We start from the raw sequence: 20,788 nt of genomic DNA on the forward strand, positions 1-20,788 counted from the left end.
CAGGATGAGTAGGGTCCTTTTTTTTTTCATCCCTTCTTTTCTGTGATTTTTTGGTGCTAATAAAAAGACCAAATCAAAAAGTCCAAACTCAAGCCTAGCCTAGATAGGAGTTAAGTGTGTTAAAGTGGTCTAGTCCTAATCTACCAAAGTACTAGCATTTTAGCAGTACCACCGTTTTCAAAGATTTAGCTGTCCAATTACCGATACAACTTCCTCAGCACAGTTTAGGCGGCCCTGGTGGATTCTTTATTTCTTTTACTCAGTTTTACTTTTGTTTTCTTTTTCCATACTTTCCTTTTCAGAACACACGTGAGGTCCGTGGGCTTTGTTGGCAATTACGGCAACTAAATATGATGAACTGTGTGATTGAAATGATATGAAATGACCGACAATTGTTTGTTGCTTATGTTTATAGGCTACAAGCTAAAAAAATCTTTTATATAAAAAGGCAACTGTCGGGAAATGTTGATTGAGATATGAGTTTGCTTTTCATGTTTGGAGTAAAAAGCTTCCGTGTCGTGGCACATTGTGATTCGTACTGCACACTTTAATGCGGACCCACAGTTCACCATTTACTTTATTTTTATTACATATTATTTAAATTATTTTTATTTTTTTGTACAAAAATTAGTTAATTTCTTTTATTTAAATTATTTTTATTCCACACTAATTACAAACGACATAGCAATCTCATCACTCATGCAATAATACATAAAGTCGGTAAGTTTACACAATATGGCTTGCCTTATACTAGACTTTGTATTGTTGTGTAATATAGAAATGTGGCCCGATAATTATGTAAATATGCACAATTATTATAGTTGTGTATATTATTAATTTATTCTTTTTTTTTCTCTCTCACCACTGCGCTTCCAAACTTTCTCTACCCACCACCACCACCATCACAACAATACATTTCAATAGTTGATAATCCAAACAAAAAATCGAGATCTCAAACTCATACTAAATATGCAAATTCATCAACCTCTGCAAATTCTAGCAACCCATCATAACATTGAATTCCAGCAACCTCTACAAATTCATCAAAGTATCAAACTTATCCTAAATTTAGATCCAAAACTCATTAAATCCATATATAAAATCCATATGAAACATCAAATCTATATGAATCATCAAACCCAACTTGCAAATAAGAAGAAGAAGAAGAAGAAGAAGAAGAAGAAGAAGAACCATAGTAGTGGCGAAGAAGAACCATGGCAGCGGTGTCGATTGAGAGAGCGATGAGAGGTTATGGGTTTGGGATGAGAGAGGGTTGATAAGCAAGAGAGTTTGATTTGAGAGGATATGTGGGTTTTTTTTTTTTTTTTTTAGATTTGACACAAGAGAAAGATATTAAAGGCTTGTACCATTGTATAGTAGCATGAGTTGTAAGATGTACCATTGTACTGTGGTATGTGTTTTAGGGTAGTATTGCTGGAAGGCAGTTAGTGGTGCTGCAGTTAGAGGTGGTTAGTTCAGCTGAAGATCCGGGTAGTTAGTTAGGATGTGAGATGTGTATATAGTGGGCAAGCATTGTATTTGTTGGACATAAGAATAATACTCTGAATGTTGATACTTCCTTTCACCTCTCCCTCTCTCTCTCTCTCTCTTTCTTTGTTCCTTTAATCTTTTCAATCACTTTCTTAGCTATGGAGGCCTAGGTCCCCTTGAAGTGACCTACCATAAACTCTAATTCCATCAAAGTCTCTATCATTGGTATCAAAGCAGTTTGATCCAGTTCACCACCATGACTGAAACACGTTCCAACATACAAAATTCTGAAAAGATAGCTACACTTTCCAAGATTGCAGATAGCCATGAATAAACCTTACAAGAAATTTAGAAGCAATTGCAGACTATTATTAGGTTCATGCAAAAATTAGTTGAAGTTAAAGATAAATGACAATCTCCAATTTAGGGGTCACGAGCTTTGCTTCAGAGTAGCAATCATGGAGTTCATGAATCTCTAATCATGAATCCAATCAAGAACTTGAAGCTGTAATTTTCTAGATTCTAGGGAGAAGACCCAACTTGTTGGATTTACAAGACAAATCAATTCTTTTCATACCACAATACTCTAGACCCTCAAAAAGTCATCATGGCTTCTTATCATTTGGACGGGGAGGCCCTGATTTGGTTCCAGAATGCTGAGCGGATTGGAGGTTTTGCAAGTTGGGAGGTGTTTGTGAAGGCCCTTTAGACTCGTTTTGGGGTCACAACCTATGATGATCCAATGGAGGCACTCACTAGGCTTAAACAGACTTCTACTGTGGTTTCTTATAAAGGTAACTTCGAAATCATGTCCAATAGGATTGTTGGTTTATCTGAGTCTCATAAATTGAGCTGTGTTTTAGTGGACTACGGGATGAAATAAGATTATCAGTTAGGATGCTAGTGCCAAAATCCCTTAATGAAGCCTTTGGTTTGGCCAAAATTCAGGAAGAGTACTTACTAAGTAGCAAGAAAAGTTTCAAGAATGTTGTGCATAGTGGGAAGCCTTCAATTTTAGGATTACCTAAGATAGAGGGTAAGAATGATTCGAGGTTTAAGCTTCCTTTATAGAGGCTAACAAATGCACAAATGGAGGAAAGGAGGAAACAAGGTATGTGTTATAATTGTGATGAAAAGTGGTAGTTTGGACATAAGTGTAAGGGAGCAAAGGTATTTTTGTTAGAAGGGTTATGTGAGGAGGTTGAGGACAAGTCTGGATTGCAATTGATGGAGTTGGATGATGATTGGGTAATGTTAGGAACCCAAGATCAAGTTCAAGGGAGTGATAATGTGGTCACCCCTACTGAAATCACCTTATATGCCTTGATAGGCAGCCCTTCAACTAATACCATGAGAGTTAGAGGTAGGATTAAGAATCATGAGGTAGTTTATCTTATTGATTCAGGCACTACACATAATTTTTTGGATGCTACAGAATTAGATATGCTGAATTTACACTTGGATACATCTTAAATTTTGGAAGTTAAAGTAGCTGATGATAATGTTATTAAGATGTTGGGAATATGTCATGGAGTCACTCTTGCAATCCAAGGGTATAGGTTTGTTATGGATTTGAATGTATTGCATTTAGGGAGCTGTGCAGTGGTTTTGGGTACTTAGTGGTTATATATTTTAGGAGAAATTAGTTGGGATTTCAAGTTATTGACCATGAAGTTCCTTTACTTGGGTAATAGGTTGTTATTGAAGGGTTACACTCTAAATGATTTGTCTTTTTAGAGGCTAATAGGCTCCTTAATGGTTCTGCTACAAGGAAGGGGTTGGTTCTGTAGATTTCAGTGGTCACCACCAACTTTGCAAATGATTTACTACTGCCTATTGCCTTATCTAACCTTTTGGGATGTTTGACATGCTCTCATGCCTACCACCATTTCGTGGACATGAGCATCAAATCATACTCAAATATGAAACCCCACTAGTATGTGAAAGACCCTACAGGTACCTTTACTTTCAAAAGTCAGAAATTGAAAAGATTGTGCATGAGTTGCTTGAACTTATTGCCATTCAACCTAGCCAAAGTCTCTTTTCCTCACCTGTGTTGCTTGTTAGAAAGGCTGATGGGAGTTGGAAGATGTGCATTGATTATAGGGTTCTAAATAAGGCAACTATAAAGGATAAATTCCCTGTCCTTGTGGTGGATAAGTTATTGAATGAACTAGCAGGGGCCACTATCTTCTCTAAGTTGGACTTAAGGTCAGGATACCATCAAATTCGTATGAAACCAGAAGATATTCCTAAAACAGCTTTCAGAACTCATGAGGGACATTATGAGTTTCTTGTCATGCCATTTGGCTTGACTAATACCCTATCTACTTTTCAAGCACTCATGAATGACATTTTCAAGCCTTATATGAGAAGGTTTGTTTTGGTTTTCTTTGATGACATTTTAGTCTACAGTCAGTGTTTGGATGATCATTTGGACCACCTGAAAATTGTTTTAAATATCCTGTTGTCTCATCAATTGTATGCAAAGAGGTTTAAGTGTGTCTTTGGGAGTTCTGAAGTTGAATATTTAGGTCACATTATTTCTAGTAAGGGGGTTAAGGTAGATCCTATGAAGACTGTTACAATGCAGCAGTGGCCAATCCCAGCCATTATCAAGGTCTTAAGGGGTTTTTTAGGTCTTACAAGCTATTACAGGAAGTTCATTAAAGAGTATGGCACCATTGCTAAACCCTTAACTGATCTTCTTAAGAAAGATAGCTTTTTGTGGTCTAATACAGCTTTGGAGGCCTTCAATGCTCTTAAAGCTGCACTGATTCAGCCACTTGTATTGGCTCTTCCCAACTTCTCAAAACCCTTCACCATTGAGTGTGATGCCTCTAGTATTGGTATTGGTGCTGTCTTGATGTAAGATAATAGGCACATAGCCTTCCACAGCCAAGTTTTGAAAGGTACGTACCAGTATTTGTCTACCTATGAGACTGAGCTCCTAGTTTTAGCACTGCTGTCAAAAAGTGGAGACCATATTTTGTGGGCAAACCCTTCATTGTTAAGACTGACCATCAGAGCTTAAAATATTTGTTGGAGCAAAGGATTACTACACCAGCTCAGCAAAAATGGCTTGCTAAACTCTTGGGATATGCGTTTGTGGTTGAATACAAGAAGGGTGTGGACAACAAAGTGGCTGATGCACTTTCTAGGAAGTCTAATCTTGTTCCTGAGGACTTACAGCTGCCTCTTCTATAGAAAACAAGTTGTTTGTTCCTTTTCTTAGTTCCTGATCCCACATGGTTGGTTGTTCTCAAGGATAGTTACTCTTAAGATCCTTCTGTTTAGCAACTTATTTCTTCAATTCAATCTGGTGCTCCTCCCAAAGGTTTTACCTTTCAAAATGATTTGATTTTTTACAAAGGTAGATTCTTCTTGGGACGTATGTGCCCCTTCAAGTCATAGGTTTTGCAATTGGTTCATAGTAGTCCTGTAGCTGGCCATTCTGATTGTTTAAAGTCCTTTCAGAGAGCTAAGAGGGAGTTCTATGGCATGGTATAAAGACTGATTTGAAGAAATTTATTAAGGAGTGTGATGTCTGTCAGAGAATTAAGTCTAAGACATCTGCGCTAGCTAGTTTGCTGTAACCATTAGCCATTCCTAATACTGCATGGGCTAATGTGAGCTTAGATTTTGTTGAAGGACTTCCTAAGTCTCAAGGGTTTGAGGTGATCCTAGTTATGGTGGGTTGGTTAAACAAGTATGCCCATTTCGTGCCTTTGTCTCACCCTTACATTACTGCTAAGGTTGCTGCCTTATACATCCAATACATATTCAAACTCTATGGCATGCCTGCCTCTATTGTGAGTGATTGAGATGCAACTTTCACTTCATTATTCTGGTTTAAGTTGTTCAAATTGCAGGGTACAGTGTTGGCCATGTCTATAACTTATCATCCTTAGTCAGATGGTCAAACTAAGGTGGTCAACAAATGCTTGGAGTAGCACTTTAGAGCTTTTACTAGTGACAGACCAACTAAATGGGCTAAATGGTTGCCACTTGTAGAGTTTTGGTTCAATTCTAACTTCCATACTAGCCTTAAGATGTCACCATTTGAAGTTTTGTATGGCTTCCCTCCTCCAAAGTTGCAGAGTTACATTCCTGGCACAACTAGATGCCTTGGATTCTATTTTGAGCTAAAGGGAGGAAGTTTTGTCTATTCTTAAGGGCCATCTTCAGTTGCTCAAGAGAGGATGAAGTCTTAAGCTAATAAGCATAGGCAGAATAGATCTTTTGTGGTGGGTGATTGGGTTTACTTGAGGCTACAGTCTTATAGACAGAAAACTTTGGCTTATAAAGGGTAGTGGAAGTTGTTTCCAAGGTATTTTGGTCCTTTCAAGGTGATACAGAAGGTTGGTTATGTGTCTTACAAGTTGGATTTACCTCCTGAGTCCAAAATTCATCTTATTTTCCATGTATCTTGTTTGAAGTTGAAGCTAGGTCAACATGTCACACCTCTACCAACTCTGCCACTTGTAGATGATGAAGGGTAGGTTGCCATTGAGCCCATTGTTGTGCTGCAGACCAGGACCAAAATCTTGAGGACTTGGGATGTCACTGAAGTTCTGGTGCAGTGGCTAGGATGACACTGAAGATGCCACTTGGGAGTCTTTGGATTGTTTGCATTCCAGGTTTCCTCACCTTGTGGGCATGGTGTTTTAAATGGGGAAGGTTATGTAAGGCACCTATATTCTTGTATTGTATATGGACTATTGTATTGTGTTGAGGTGACGCTTGTACCATTGTATAGTAGCATGAGCTGTAGGATGTACCATTGTACTGTGGTATGTGTTGTAGGGTGGTATTGCTGGAAGGTAGTTAATGTTGTTGCTGGAAGGTAGTTAGTGGTGCTACTGTTAGAGGTGATCCGGGTAGTTAGTTAGGATGTGAGATGTGTATATAGTGGGCAAGCATTGTATCTGTTGGACATAAGTATATTACTCTGAATGATGATACTTCCTTTCATTTCTCTCTCTCTCTCTGTTCCTTTAATATTTTCCATCACTTTCTTAGCTATGGAGGCCTAGGTCCCCTTGAAGTGACCTACCCTAAACTCTAATTCCCTCAAAGTCTCTATCATGTGAGTACTATTGAGGAGTGATTGTGTAAAATAAAATAAGTTGATTGATTTTTAAGCTGAAAGTATTGTAGCCCAAAAAAAAAAAAAAAGGTAGAGAGAGAACCACAATGAAAAAAAAAGTACGTGACATCTTGAGAAAAATCACAGCGCTAGATCCACATTTAGTTAATTGTATTTACTTTTTGACCAAAAACATAATAATGAGGCTCACAGAAACAAACTTCTTTATTGTGGGGCCTATATGAGACTTGCAAATAGTAAAAATAAAAAATTAGCTATAAGTTGACATATAGTCTAATCCTAAACGCAAACACTTTCAACAAATGTGTTAAGTTATTAGTGCATTAGTAGTTGGGGGTGTGAAACTCCTAAATGACTATTTTAGAATCCCCAAACACCAAAAAATCCTCAACATTTCGGTGTCTATAGCTAAAAAATGATAGACACTAGCTACATTAAAGTTGTATAAGTAAACTATTGGTGTAACAACTTCTTATCTTATATTTTTTTGTTATATATTCTTTTTTTCTCTCTTTTTCCTCTCCTCTCTCTCTCTCTCTCTCTCTCTCTCTCTCTCAGATCACTTGTCACTCTCACTACTCTGCCCTTTCTTGCCTTCCTTTCTAGCACTATTAAATTAGTTGTGGGTGAGATCGGGACATGGGCTGGGTGGTTGAAATCAGGCTAGTGATGGTTGGGTTGCAGTGGTGACGTTTTTAGGTTTTCGATGGTTTGTTGTGGCTGAGTTTCTTCTTTCTTTTTGTTATGGGGTTTATTTTAGAATGAGTTTTGATGGATGTGGTTGCTATGGTAGTAGGTTTTGATAGAGGCATTGGCTAGTTTTAATGGAGGTGGTGGCTAGTTTTGATTGTGGAGAGAGAGAGAGAGAGAGAGAGAGAGAGAGATGGTGAGGAAGAGAGAGAAAGGGAGAGTTAAATGAATAAAAAAATTGAATTGTGTTGGGTATGATGAGAAAATAAGGCCTCGCTTAGGAGGAGGAAATGGAATGGAATTGAAAGGAATAAAAAGAATCATTTTAGAATATTCTTCAATTCCCTTATTTGGGAGTTTTAATGGAGGGAATGGAAAATCCATTCTCTTATTTGGAAGTTTAAGTGGGAGGGAATGGAATGGGTATGAGAGAACACTCATTCCTTTCTATTCCCTTAAAACCTCAAATTTTCATTCCCCCCGAAATTGGGAGGAATGGGAGGGAATGGAATTAGATTTAGGCTCCGCTTGGGAGTTCATAAGGGAAGAGAATGGAATGGAATGGAATGATCATAAGGGAATGGAAAAGAATGGAATTAAATGGAATGTATTTAAGTAAGAGTAAAGAATGGAATGGAATGGAATTAAGTAACCTTGATTGGATGTTTTAAAATAAATGAATGGAAATGAATGAAAATTAATTGAATATAAGTAATCTTATTTGAGAGTAGCATGGAGGGAATGGAATGGAATCATTTTATGACAATATTACTATTAGACTCCTATTTTAAAATAAAGAGTTGAATATATAGGAGTATTTTGGGAGTTTTAGTAAAAAAAATCATTAAATCTAATTCCACTTCCTCCCATTTCTCCTAATTTCAGGAGTAATAAAAATTTGAGATTTTAAGGGAATAGATAGGAATGAGTGTTCCCTCCTAAACAAGAGAATGAACTTTCCATTCTCTCGATTAAAACTCCTAAATAAGGGAATGGAAGAGTATTCTCAAATGATTCTTTTCATTTATTTCCATTCCATTCCATTCTCTTCTCCTAAGCGATGCCTTAATTATTTTTTTACTAAAACTTCCAAAATACTCCTATATATTCAACTTTTTATTTTAAAATAGGGGTCTAATAGTAATATTGTCATAAAATGATTCCATTCCATTTTTTCCATGCTGCTCCCAAATAAGATTACTTACATTCTATTCATTTTCATTAATTTCCATTCCTTTATTTTAAAACATCCAATCAAGGTTACTTAATTTCATTCCATTTTTTTCCCTTGCTTAAATACATTCCATTCTATTCCATTCCCTTCCCTTATGAACTCCCAAGTGGAGCTTAAGAAATGAGATGTTAGGTGAATTGTAAAATGATGTTTTAAAGAAGATAATTTAATTTTTGGGTTGTTAAAATAGGTTTTTATTTTTTACAAACTTGACTGTGAATGCTGTTATAAATGTATAATGAAAATCATGATAGTGGTGGATTCATGTAAAAGTAATTATGCTCCCACCATAAGTTGACAACTCAACATAGTGTGAAATTGGATGTGTTCGTATGGTTGTTGATAAATTAACATACGTTAAGCATCTCATCTATGGGTGATTGTTACATGTTCGTTCTATAATCAATTTTTTTCTATTTAATTTTTAAATTTTTTTTTAAAATACAAATATATCCTAGAGCTAATTTCAATTTATCCACAAGTGGTCTGAGAGAACCCGTCATTTTTCCTACCTAAGATTAACCCTATTATACAACCATTACTCATCTTATTACTTTCACCATAGATCAATGAAAGGGGTGAAGTTTGGATGATTGGGTTGCAAGGCCTAGGTTGATGATAAAGGCATTGTGTGTAGTGGTCAAGGTTTGGATTAGAATTTTGTTTAGGCTTTTAGGCCATTGTGAATGGCTGTGGCCTGTGGGACTTGGGGTTTTTGGGCTTTCAAGCAATGAGCTTAGAGGGTTTGGGTTGTTGCATGTGACATAGTGTATTGTTATTCAGAGTTTGGTTAAGGTATTTTTTTTTGGAGATAGATAACAGGGAGGTGGAAGAGGTGGGGTTTGAACCATTAACATAAGACACCACAAATAGCATTGCCACTAATATAGGATTTCATAAAAATCCTATAATAAGTCAATTGAATGTGGGTGTTTAGAGAGGAAATGCTAAAACGAAGTAAAAAATTAAAAAAAAAAAAAAAAAACTAATGGAGATTTATTTATTTATTTATTTATGGGGATAAAATGAGTTAATTTTAGGGCATTAAAACTATGTCGTTTTTGGGTGAAATGACCCGAAAAATGTACACACCAAACTAGTGTTTTACTTTTACACTGTCAATAGCATCTCCATCTCCGAGCCACAGAGCAGCGAGCAAGTTCGAAACTCATGTGGGCGGCACTACGATCTCGTTCCTCATCGCTCCATCCATGGAAGCAAGGGATTGCAGTTCCACCGGGGCTCAACCCCACCGCCTTCTATTCTTCGTCTTTCACCACCGCCACCACCAACAAAGCCTTCCTCAGCCTCCAAGAAATCGAGAAGGTTCTCAACGACGTTAGGGCAGACGATGTCAAGGTCTTATCGGTCCCTAATGTGCACGCCGATTGGGCCGACTACGTGGTCCTCGCCACCGGTAGGTCCACCTGGCACGTCAAGAACATCGCTCAAGCCCTTATCCACAAGGCAGGTTCGTCCTCTCTTCTCGCTTTTTTTTTTTTTTTTTTGTTTAAACCCTAATTTTCCGTTTGGTTGCCGAGAAAACAAAATATGATTTTTAAATTTCGGTTAAGATGCAAAGTTGCCAAAAAGTAATGGTAATATTTGGTGATAAGTTAATTTTTTCAGTTATCTATAGGTTTATTATTATTTGGTGATTGAATTAATTTGTATGAGCAGGCTAAGCAGAAGCAGAAAGGAGTGGATCGGAAGGTTCTGCCGAGTGTTGAAGGGCAAGAGGAAGGAAAGTGGATTGTCATTGACTCTGGTCTGTGCTGCTCTTTCTTTCTTGTATTACATTTCACAAATGTTAGTCAGTTTCAAAGTGTTTTGGACTTGTACTTATCAACAAAAAAGAAAAAGAAAAGTGCTTTGGACTTCTTACTAATACTCCTAAAAGTATAGAAAAAATTATCTAGAACATAAATCAGATGGGTTTGAGAGTTCTTTTCCTTGTTATGGTAAATATTAGATGGCAGTGGCTGGTGCTTGATAGGAGTTACTTAGTCCAATGTTCTTATCATATTTGTGTATTGCCTGGTAATATTTTTGTACTTCTAATGACAAAATACATTATCCAAATATCTAGTTGAATCTTTTATTTTTATTTTTTATTTATTTTTTAATCTTGGTTTGTTATCTACAATTATGGTATTTCCTGTATGTGTTTCTAGTTATCAGAAAAAGAAAAAGAAAAGGTGTTTCTAACAGCATGTTTTATAAAATTCTGAATGTAACATCCTTTTTTTTTTTGGATGGGTAAACTTGTATTCTGGTAAAAGGTGTAATCCTTTTATCTTGTTGTTAATGCTGATTTGTTTTTCTTCAGGAAAAATTATTGTTCATGCTCTTGATGAGAAGGCTAGAGAGTACTACAATTTGGAGGGCCTTTGGACCACTGAGACATCTCAAAAGGAACCAAACCTGGTAATTTGAGTTTCTTTATAACTTTCTAAGATGTCATTAGCTTATGTTGAACTGTTCCTCCATACACATACAATATTTGGAATGCTTCACCTTTTTGACAAGAAGATTATAGGCTGTCAGGAAGGAATTAGTAACTTTTTTGAGGAATACTGGGTAAGACTTTCAAGTGAGGGCTTTTTTTTCTTCTTATTTTTGAGAATCTAGTGGGGGATTTTCAGTGTGTATCAAATGGTCGACATCATCTGCCTCTGGCTTAAATAAGTTCTAATAACATTTTTTGAAGGTAAATACTGAAGGCACAATCCCAAGTTAGTCGACGTCACCTGAATTTGGCAGGCTAATTTGACCTCTAAATGCCTATTGATTAGAATCCATCTTAGTGGTTCTGCCCAATCTTCTTACACTAGTGGTCTGCTCTCTTCAATCCAGTGTCTTGTGAAAGGAAGTAAAAAAACAGGAAGGAAGAATTTACTGTCTACATGGCAGAAGATTTCTCTGGCATAGCTGCAATCACGATTCTCCAGCATGGTCAGGCAGATGAATCTTTTGGTGGCACTGGCGGCATAAATGTTGTATGGGGGGAATGGATGTGCAAATCATCTCTTTGGAGGGGATGCATAGCCATCCCAACTGCTTAGTTAGCATTCACCTGTTAGTAATAATTTTGATGATGTTTGCTTGGACAATCTTATAAGACAGCTTCCTCATTCCACATTCTCTTAGCAGTTTTTTTTTTTTGTTGAATTTTATATGCCCTCTTCCCAAACAGCCACAGACGTCTTTGTCACTAACTTGCTGATCTGGGCATTTATTTTGGACGCACAAATTGGACACCTAAGAAAAAGAACACACAATTTAATTACCTTGATTTCTTACGTGCACAATTAAGATTGTTTTTTCATCCAATTTTTCTGTACATTTGAGTATTTTACTTCGTTTCAAACATGGCTTGACAGACAAACAAAAGATTATTTTCACTCTCTGAATATTTTATCAGGGGTTTTGATCCATTTTTTGGTTCCAATTCCCTGATAAAGTTTTGGTTATTTAGTCATGGAATAGTTAAGCTTTTCTTCTTGCAAACCCACCCTGCTGGAGTTCTGCATCTGTTGGTCCCTATGAGTGTTGTTTGTCCTCTTTTAGAAGCCTAGAATTAAAAAAACATTTATCAGTATGTGACTAATTTGCAACGTAAGTAGATTAATATTAATGTAGGTGGAAATCCTTGCTTGATTTATTTATTTGGTGGAAATCTAATGCTTTGCATGTTTTGATTGTCATGTCATTTTTTTAATTGGGAGGTACATGTGCACCTTATGGGTCTTGAACCCAGGACATTATCCTACATCACATTATTCAGGAAAGGGGAAGTGGCCATTGAGCTGGAGCTCATTAGCATTGTCATGGCAAGTTCTTATGGAGGCAAATCTAGTTGCTTCCAGTTCAACTTGTGTTCTGGCCTTAGAAATTGAGAAATTAGAATGCATTCAAATGGCTGCTTCAGGCTGTGGTCCTGTGGAACTCTTGTTATTCAGTTGATTATATAGTAGAATTCGGTGTTATTCAGTTGATTACGTGGTAGAATTCGAAATTGTTCCAGTTCAACACGAGTGATTGGTCTACAAAACAGAGAATTTTTATTTATTTATTATTTTTAATTGCTTTGGCCTTCTCTATCTCGCAGATGGTAAATACTTACCTATATGGTTCCTTGTATGACCTCAATTTTTTTTTATTTGTTCAGGAGTTGGAAAAAGCTTTTGTGAAGATTCGTCCCAAGAACAACTCCAAAAAACCAGTGCAAAAAGTTGCATGATCATTTTTGTCCATATACTGGAGTCGGACCAACTCCACATTGTAAGGCTTATATGCCTGTTCTAAATGCAAACTGTAGATTGTTATCTAATTAAGGTATTTTCTGTAGCTAGTCATGTGCATGCACGCACTTTGAATTTGATTTTCCTTTATCTGTTATATTTGGTTGGAATTTAACAGCAAATGCTCCTGGCTTCTCCTCTGCCACTTGATTTCGTAGCTATGGTTAAATTAGTTTTGCATTTGTCTACGCCATACCAAGGGACAAAGGATGCCGGATGATGCCATTTTTCTCTGTAATGATACCTAATGCTAATACTACCAAGTTTCAGCTCAACTCGATGATTGAAGTATTGTAAACCCTTACAATACATTCTGCTGCGATGGTTTGATCTACTCCCCATGAAAAATGTTGAATTCAGTGCTTTCATATGTACAAATTTTCGTAGTAGTTGGTATATTTGGATAAAAGAATTTAAGGAAAATGATTTGGATTTCAATCCTTTTTTTTTTTGGATGAAAGGATTTTTAGTCTTGATGACTACAATAGAATATGAAATGATTTTCTATTTATGAAATTTATGATGTAGGTATAGATGCCATTTCAAATACCACCAAGGGTGTTTGGTTGAATGGTCACTAGGCCTTAATGTTCGCTTATGCATTGGTAGAACTGGACCGTAATGGTTTTGTGAATCCCCACTAGCCATCCTCTCTTTCCCATAAAAAAAAAAAAAAATTTGTCAGGGCCAGAGGGATGTCTTGTGAAAGGAAGTAAAAAAACAGGAAGGAAGAATTTACTGTCTACATGGCAGAAGATTTCTCTGGCATAGCTGCAATCACGATTCTCCAGCATGGTCAGGCAGATGAATCTTTTGGTGGCACTGGCGGCATAAATGTTGTATGGGGGGAATGGATGTGCAAATCATCTCTTTGGAGGGGATGCATAGCCATCCCAACTGCTTAGTTAGCATTCACCTGTTAGTAATAATTTTGATGATGTTTGCTTGGACAATCTTATAAGACAGCTTCCTCATTCCACATTCTCTTAGCAGTTTTTTTTTTTTGTTGAATTTTATATGCCCTCTTCCCAAACAGCCACAGACGTCTTTGTCACTAACTTGCTGATCTGGGCATTTATTTTGGACGCACAAATTGGACACCTAAGAAAAAGAACACACAATTTAATTACCTTGATTTCTTATGTGCACAATTAAGATTGTTTTTTAATCCAATTTTTCTGTACATTTGAGTATTTTACTTCGTTTCAAACACGGCTTGACAGACAAACAAAAGATTATTTTCACTCTCTGAATATTTTATCAGGGGTATTGATCCATTTTTTGGTTCCAATTCCCTGATAAAGTTTTGGTTATTTAGTCATGAAATAGTTAAGCTTTTCTTCTTGCAAACCCACCCTGCTGGAGCCCTGCATCTGTTGGTCCCTATGAGTGTTGTTTGTCCTCTTTTAGAAGCCTAGAATTAAAAAAACATTTATCAGTATGTGACTAATTTGCAACGTAATTAGATTAATATTAATGTAGGTGGAAATCCTTGCTTTATTTATTTATTTGGTGGAAATCTAATGCTTTGCATGTTTTGATTGTCATGTCATTTTTTCTAATTGGGAGGTACACGTGCACCTTTTGGGTCTTGAACCCAGGACATTGTCCTACATCACATTATTCAGGAAAGGGGAAGTGGCCATTGAGCTGGAGCTCATTAGCATTGTCATGGCAAGTTCTTATGGAGGCAAATCTAGTTGCTTCCAGTTCAACTTGTGTTCTGGCCTTAGAAATTGAGAAATTAGAATGCATTCAAATGGCTGCTTCAGGCTGTGGTCCTGTGGAACTCTTGTTATTCAGTTGATTATGTAGTAGAATTCGGTGTTATTCAGTTGATTACGTGGTAGAATTTGAAATTGTTCTAGTTCAACATGAGTGATTGGTCTACAAAACAGAGAATTTTTATTTATTTATTATTTTTAATTGCTTTGGCCTTCTCTATCTCGCAGATGGTAAAATACTTACCTATATGGTTCCTTGTATGACCTCAATTTTTTTTATTTGTTCAGGAGTTGGAAAAAGCTTTTGTGAAGATTCGTCCCAAGAACAACTCCAAAAAACCAGTGCAAAAAGTTGCATGATCATTTTTGTCCATATACTGGAGTCGGACCAACTCCACATTGTAAGGCTTATATGCCTGTTCTAAATGCAAACTGTAGATTGTTATCTAATTAAGGTATTTTCTGTAGCTAGTCATGTGCATGCACGCACTTTGAATTTGATTTTCCTTTATCTGTTATATTTGGTTGGAATTTAACAGCAAATGCTCCTGGCTTCTCCTCTGCCACTTGATTTCGTAGCTATGGTTAAATTAGTTTTGCATTTGTCTACGCCATACCAAGGGACAAAGGATGCCGGATGATGCCATTTTTCTCTGTAATGATACCTAATGCTAATACTACCAAGTTTCAGCTCAACTCGATGATTAAGTATTGTAAACCCTTACAATACATTCTGCTGCGATGGTTTGATCTACTCCCCATGAAAAATGTTGAATTCAATGCTTTCATATGTACAAATTTTCGTAGTAGTTGGTATATTTGGATAAAAGACTTTAAGGAAAATTATTTGGATTTCAATCTTTTTTTTTTTTTTGATGAAAGGATTTTTAGTCTTGATGACTAGAATAGAATATGAAATGATTTTCTATTTATGAAATTTATGAAGGAATTTGAGCTTTATCAATAAGTGGATTAAAAGTGATTAGGTACAGATGCCATTTCAAATACCACCAAGGGTGTTTGGTTGAATGGTCGCTAGGCCTTCTAAGTGATTTGGTGAAACATCGGCTTTAATGTTCACTTATGCGTTGGTAGAACTGGACCGTAATGGTTTTGTGAATCCCCACTAGCCATCCTCTCTTTCCCATCAAAAAAAAAAAAAATTTGTCAGGGCCAGAGGGGCCTGGGCCCGCTTGAGCCCCTTGGGAGTTGGGTCCATCTTTGATCTAAGAAGGTCAATAATTAATTAAAAACTAATATTTTTTTTTTCCTTAGAGCTAGAGGGGCCTGGGCCCGCTTGAACCCCTTGGGTCCATCTTTGATCTAAGAAGGCCCATAAATAATTAAAAACTTAGGTTATATAGTGTTTATATATAAATAGATTATAGATTAGAAATATAGATAAGTCAATGACCGACGAAAAATGTTATACAAAATTTTTATGATATTTATTTTAGATATTTGAATTAAAGTTAGCCACGAGGCTTGTATGAGTACTTTGTCATGGAATATGGGTCTTTAATTTGCTACTACCAAAAATATCTATATGAAAGCTTTCTTCTTTTGGCAAATTGGGTTTCGTTTAATTTTAGAATTGTTGAGTTTATACTAATGATGAACATGTTCCGTTAAGGCGGTGGGGTTCTCCTATAAGTTGACAAGTAGTAGTATTGGTGTGGTTACCGCCTTTTTTCTCAAAGTTTTTCCTAAGCCGTGTAGGTTTTGGTCTTTGTTACTTTCTCGGATTCGAAACCAATTTGGATTCTTAAATACTAGACGCAACCCTAGAATATATATCTCTGTATATTGCTTCAAAGCTTTCTGCACAATACACATGGTTTTAAGTTTTCTCTAGTTTTCTCAAGCTTGCATCAATGGGTAAAATCAAGGCAACGAGGAAATCTGAATACAAGAGAACAAGTTACAAGAGAATTCCTTATTCTTCGTCCATTAAATCTTCTCTTCCAAAGGATTTGTGGACAGAAGTTCTTGGTCATGTTGCCTCAACATCGTTGGCTGACCTATTCAATGTCAAATTGAGCTGCAAAGATTTTTCGGAGTTGGCAGAGGATTTTTATATCTTTCAACAGGCATCACTCAAGAAAATTCCAACAAATCCTTTTTGTTTGAGAGAGGAAGCATTATCGTTTTTAAAACTTTGTTTGAATTTTGGAAATCCTGAGTCCTTATTTAGACAAGGAGTGATTGATTATTTTAGTTTGGGGAGGATAAAGTCAGGGCTTGAGTACTTGAAAAGAGCGGCTGATAAAGGACACCTAGAAGCAACATACGTGTATGGGATAATTCTACTATGTTCTGAAGGTGAATTGAAGCAAGAGGGTTTAAGGATTCTATCTTCTTTGAAAAGGTCAAACTCAGGTGGCTTGAAAGAATGCCGAAAGAGAACGAAGACTGTGATGCAAAGTGGTTTTTGGGTTAGAAATTTTATTGTTAGACAACAAGTAATGTGTTGCCGTGAAAAACCATGCCAAGTTCTAAAAAGGAATAGTGGATGGGAACAAATTGACATTGAGTTAGATGCAGATGATGATGCTCTTTGCGACGCTTGTAGCTGCAATTATGAAGTTAAATGGTTTTCTAATATTTTACCTGGAAAAAGAAAGAGGATGAGAATCAATTGGCTGAATTAGATGCAGATGACCATGATCTTTGTGAAGTTGGTAGTTAACTATTAGCAGCTTTTTCTTTTATTATTATTATTATTATTATTAGGTACATTACGAGATATTTTAGTATTCTGTCACTTCTATAATGTAATGAGAACCTTTTACTATTATTATTATTATTTGTTTAATAAAGTGGTAATTGGCGTTTTTTTTCACTCTTTTGCCCTTTTTTTTTCTTGTATGTAAAAAATACTTATTTGTATGGTACCCTATATGTCATTATCTTTTTAATTTGTTTAGCAGTTGCAAAAAGCTTATTGTGAAGATTTGTCACAAGAACAACTCCAAAGAACCATCAAAAGTCGCATGATTATTTTTGTCCATATGATGCAGTTTATAGTCATAGTAGTTTCTACATCATAAGGCTTTTATGCATGCTCTAAATGTAAACGGACCTCTGGCTGTTATTTGGTTGGAAACTGTTAAATCTCCACCTGTGCTTCTTCTGAGCTTGTGGAGGTGGCTTTCTATACCTATTGCTGAAGCTCATCAAAAGGTCTATGATAGAGGGAAAAGTAAGAAGTTTTTGTTGCTTGCAACAGATTAATTAGCAGAAAGGACAACCAATAAACTATGAAAATCAGCAAATACCCCTGGCTTCTCCTCTGCCAGTTGATTTTAATTTGCAGCTATGGTTAAATTAGTTCTGCATTAATCAATGCGATCCTAGGGGTCAAAGGATGCCAGATAATGTCATTTTACTCTCTAGTGATTCCTAACGCTAATACTACACGTTGTTAGCTTAACCCAATAATTGAAGTATACCTATTGATACATTCTGCCCCATGAAATTTGTTAAATTCAGTGCTTGCACTTGCACAATTTTCTTTATACTTTGTTTGTATGCATAAATGAATTTAAGGAAAATTATTTTGATTTTAATTTTTAGTTTAAATTACTTAAATATAATATATAAAAAAAAGAATTTTTTTCTATTTTGAATGAATTTGAGCTTCATTAATACATGGATTAAAAATGATTGGGAATAAGATGTCATTTCAAACCTATAACATTATTAGTGTTATTTTTTAACAAAATTTCATTCTTGTGATGCACGTCTTAATTAAGAACCATATGTAAATAATTTCTTTTTTCAATAATATATTTAAAGTTGAATAATAAAATAGCGAGTAAAAATAAAGAACAAAAATTACATGATGAATGCATATCACATAGCAAAATCATGTCATACAACTTGCAATACTTAAATTTAGTTTAAGCACAACATTTAAGGTCTAACTTTTCTTATTAAGAACCATATGCAAATAAAAAAAATTCAATAATATATTTAAAGTTGAATAAGAAAATGGTGAATAAAAATAAAGAACACACATTACATGATGAATGCATATCACATAACAAAATCATGTCATGCAACTTGCAATACTTTTGCACAAAAAAAACTTGCAATGCTTAAATTTAGTTTAAGCACAACATTTAAGACCTAACTTTTCTCATTAAAATTAAAATTTATGGTAAACTATTACTTAATATAAAATAAATAATGGAATTTATTTTAAATTTCTAGAAACTCTTGATAATAAGATTTTAAACTTAGAAGAATAGGTTTGACCACAACTTATTTATAAATTTTGTTAGTTTTAGTTAATGGTGACTCATTGAGGGTGCAGATTAAAACGATTTAAAAAGTTCATGGTTTTAATTGAAATTTTTTAAAATTTAGAGTATAATTTTGAAATCATCTCAAATTCTATTAGCATTATGTAATTACTTAAGTCCTTAATAATAAAGAGTAGTTGCTTGAATGAAAAAGTACAACCATTTATGCACAACCGTACCTTCTAAGACCTAAATTTTATTACATATTACACTAGTCGTTAACCTATGTAATTTCAACAATTTTTTTTTTAATTTTATATATCACATATATTTAATTAATAAGTGCTAAAAAAAATTCAAATAAGAGAGAATTTATAGAAAAAAGCATCCCTAATTTAATTAGAATTTTTTTAGAGAAGATCTAATCTAATTTAATTAGGAATTTTTTGGTACTAGTTGTTGGCGGTCTGATCGCCAGAGCCACCTTTCTAGAGGTGGTTGTTAGCAGTCCAGTCACCGAAGATGATGTTTTAGTGGTAGTTTGGTCGCCGAAGCCACCGTTCGGCTATTGGTTTTGGCAATTTGGTTGTTGGACCTTCAGCATCAGCGGCTTTGATGGTTGAGCCATCAGTTTTGGAGGTTTGCTTGAAAATTTTACACGTCACACTAAACACTTGAAAATATTTTAAGTTTCAAATTATTACACTTGAAAATGTTTTAAGTTTCAAATTATTTCTCTTCAAAACAATATGGAGCGTAAGTATTAAATTACTTAAATAATAAGGCTTTAAAAAAAATTGTCTCGTTGAATACTTTGGTTTATATTATTAAGTTTCTTACCAAAAATAAATTTGATTTGTATGATCAATTTCATTGTAATTTTAAATATAATGTTATATAAATGTGAGACAAAGTGGATTAACACGAGTAAAGTCTACGAATCGAGGTGAGGCGGAATAGAGAAGAGGTTAGACAACTTGCCTTGACATGTAGGGTAGGACAAGGCGAGGAAGAGCAAGGACAAAGCACCTATGATTCGGCTTGCTTCTCTTTATTGCCATCCCTAAGGGCTTGTTTGGTTAAAAAAAAAATGGTCACTCATTATTCAATTTTCGTCACTTATCATTTATTACTCATCACTCAAAATACCCCAATTCCTTACACCCTACCCGTTTGGCACCATCACTCACTTGTCATCGCTCAATATTTTTCAACTATTTGTGGGCCTCATACCTATCACTTGGTGCAGCTTTTACTTTTTTTTTTTCCTTTTAACCCCTAATACCCAAACTCACCAAACCTAGGGGAAAAAAAAAAAAAAAAAAAAACTCACCAAACCTAGTGAGAAGAAAAAAAAAAGTCAAAAGTTGCAGCTAACTTGACTAGTGAGTCCTTCAATATATGTTTAATTACGAAAATACCATTGAAAACAGAGTTATGGAAACTAAAAACACCTAAAATGTGTTTTCAATTTCTATAACTTATCACTAAAAAATCAGTGAATTGAGTGATAGAAACAATGATCCAAAACTCATCCAAATAAGTGCTCATCTATAGGGCTCACATGATTTGGATGATGAAAATAAAAAACTGAGTGATATCACTCAAAACTCACTACATCCAAACAAGCTCTAAATTTTCGGTATCCAAAAGCCACATGCTTCTTGTTTCATGAAATTGGTTCCGCTCTCATTGCGGAGAAGTTTTGTTTCCAAATAAAACGGTAACGTTTCACTGAGTATGTCGTACTTTGGTAAAGTGGATCAACTAATTTTCCACCCAAAAAAACTACAAAACCCACCAACAAAGACACACAGAATATGACCATTTTACCCCTACACCGAAACTACAGGTGTCACATAATCAATTAATCTCGAACTGGGGTGCATGGTAATTAAACAAAAAAACTAGCCCCACAAATCTGATCTGTCAGCTTCAATTCAAAGAGTCCCCCTACAACTTCGTTTCCTTCGCCCACTTCATCGCTC

The 20,788-nt window shown here is 35.5% G+C and overlaps 2 protein-coding genes across 3 annotated transcripts; both read left to right on the forward strand.

The window, feature by feature from the left end:
• Nucleotides 1-9,600: 9,600 nt before the first annotated feature.
• LOC111985476 (protein Iojap-related, mitochondrial) lies at nt 9,601-13,104 on the forward strand. Of its 2 annotated transcripts, none has more exons than XM_065775523.1 (4): nt 9,601-9,992; nt 10,206-10,293; nt 10,855-10,952; nt 12,697-13,104. In XM_065775523.1, exons 1-4 carry the CDS (start codon nt 9,696-9,698, stop codon nt 12,766-12,768), a joined length of 555 nt encoding a protein of 184 aa, XP_065631595.1. In that variant the 5' UTR covers nt 9,601-9,695; the 3' UTR covers nt 12,769-13,104. The 2 variants fall into 2 exon arrangements, with proteins under 2 accessions (XP_065631595.1, XP_065631596.1); XM_065775524.1 differs by having other exon boundaries at nt 9,888-9,996.
• A 3,323-nt stretch (nt 13,105-16,427) lies between these two features.
• LOC111985458 (putative F-box protein At1g67623) lies at nt 16,428-17,204 on the forward strand. The gene has a single exon (XM_024017102.2). It carries the CDS (start codon nt 16,428-16,430, stop codon nt 17,202-17,204), a length of 777 nt encoding a protein of 258 aa, XP_023872870.1.
• Nucleotides 17,205-20,788: the final 3,584 nt, after the last annotated feature.

Source organism: Quercus suber, unplaced genomic scaffold, assembly GCF_002906115.3.
Source record: "Quercus suber isolate HL8 unplaced genomic scaffold, Cork oak 2.0 scaffold_113, whole genome shotgun sequence".
Taxonomy (NCBI): Eukaryota; Viridiplantae; Streptophyta; class Magnoliopsida; order Fagales; family Fagaceae; genus Quercus; species Quercus suber.

Excerpts from the sequence above, each read along its gene's own strand:
- LOC111985458 (XM_024017102.2), top strand. The coding sequence starts at position 16,428 with ATGGGTAAAATCAAGGCAACGAGGAAATCTGAATACAAGAGAACAAGT.
- LOC111985476 (XM_065775523.1), top strand. The coding sequence starts at position 9,696 with ATGTGGGCGGCACTACGATCTCGTTCCTCATCGCTCCATCCATGGAAG. Across the intron at positions 9,993-10,205 it reads CTCAAGCCCTTATCCACAAG|GCTAAGCAGAAGCAGAAAGG; the intron begins GCAGGTTCGTCC and ends TTGTATGAGCAG. Across the intron at positions 10,953-12,696 it reads CTCAAAAGGAACCAAACCTG|GAGTTGGAAAAAGCTTTTGT; the intron begins GTAATTTGAGTT and ends TTATTTGTTCAG.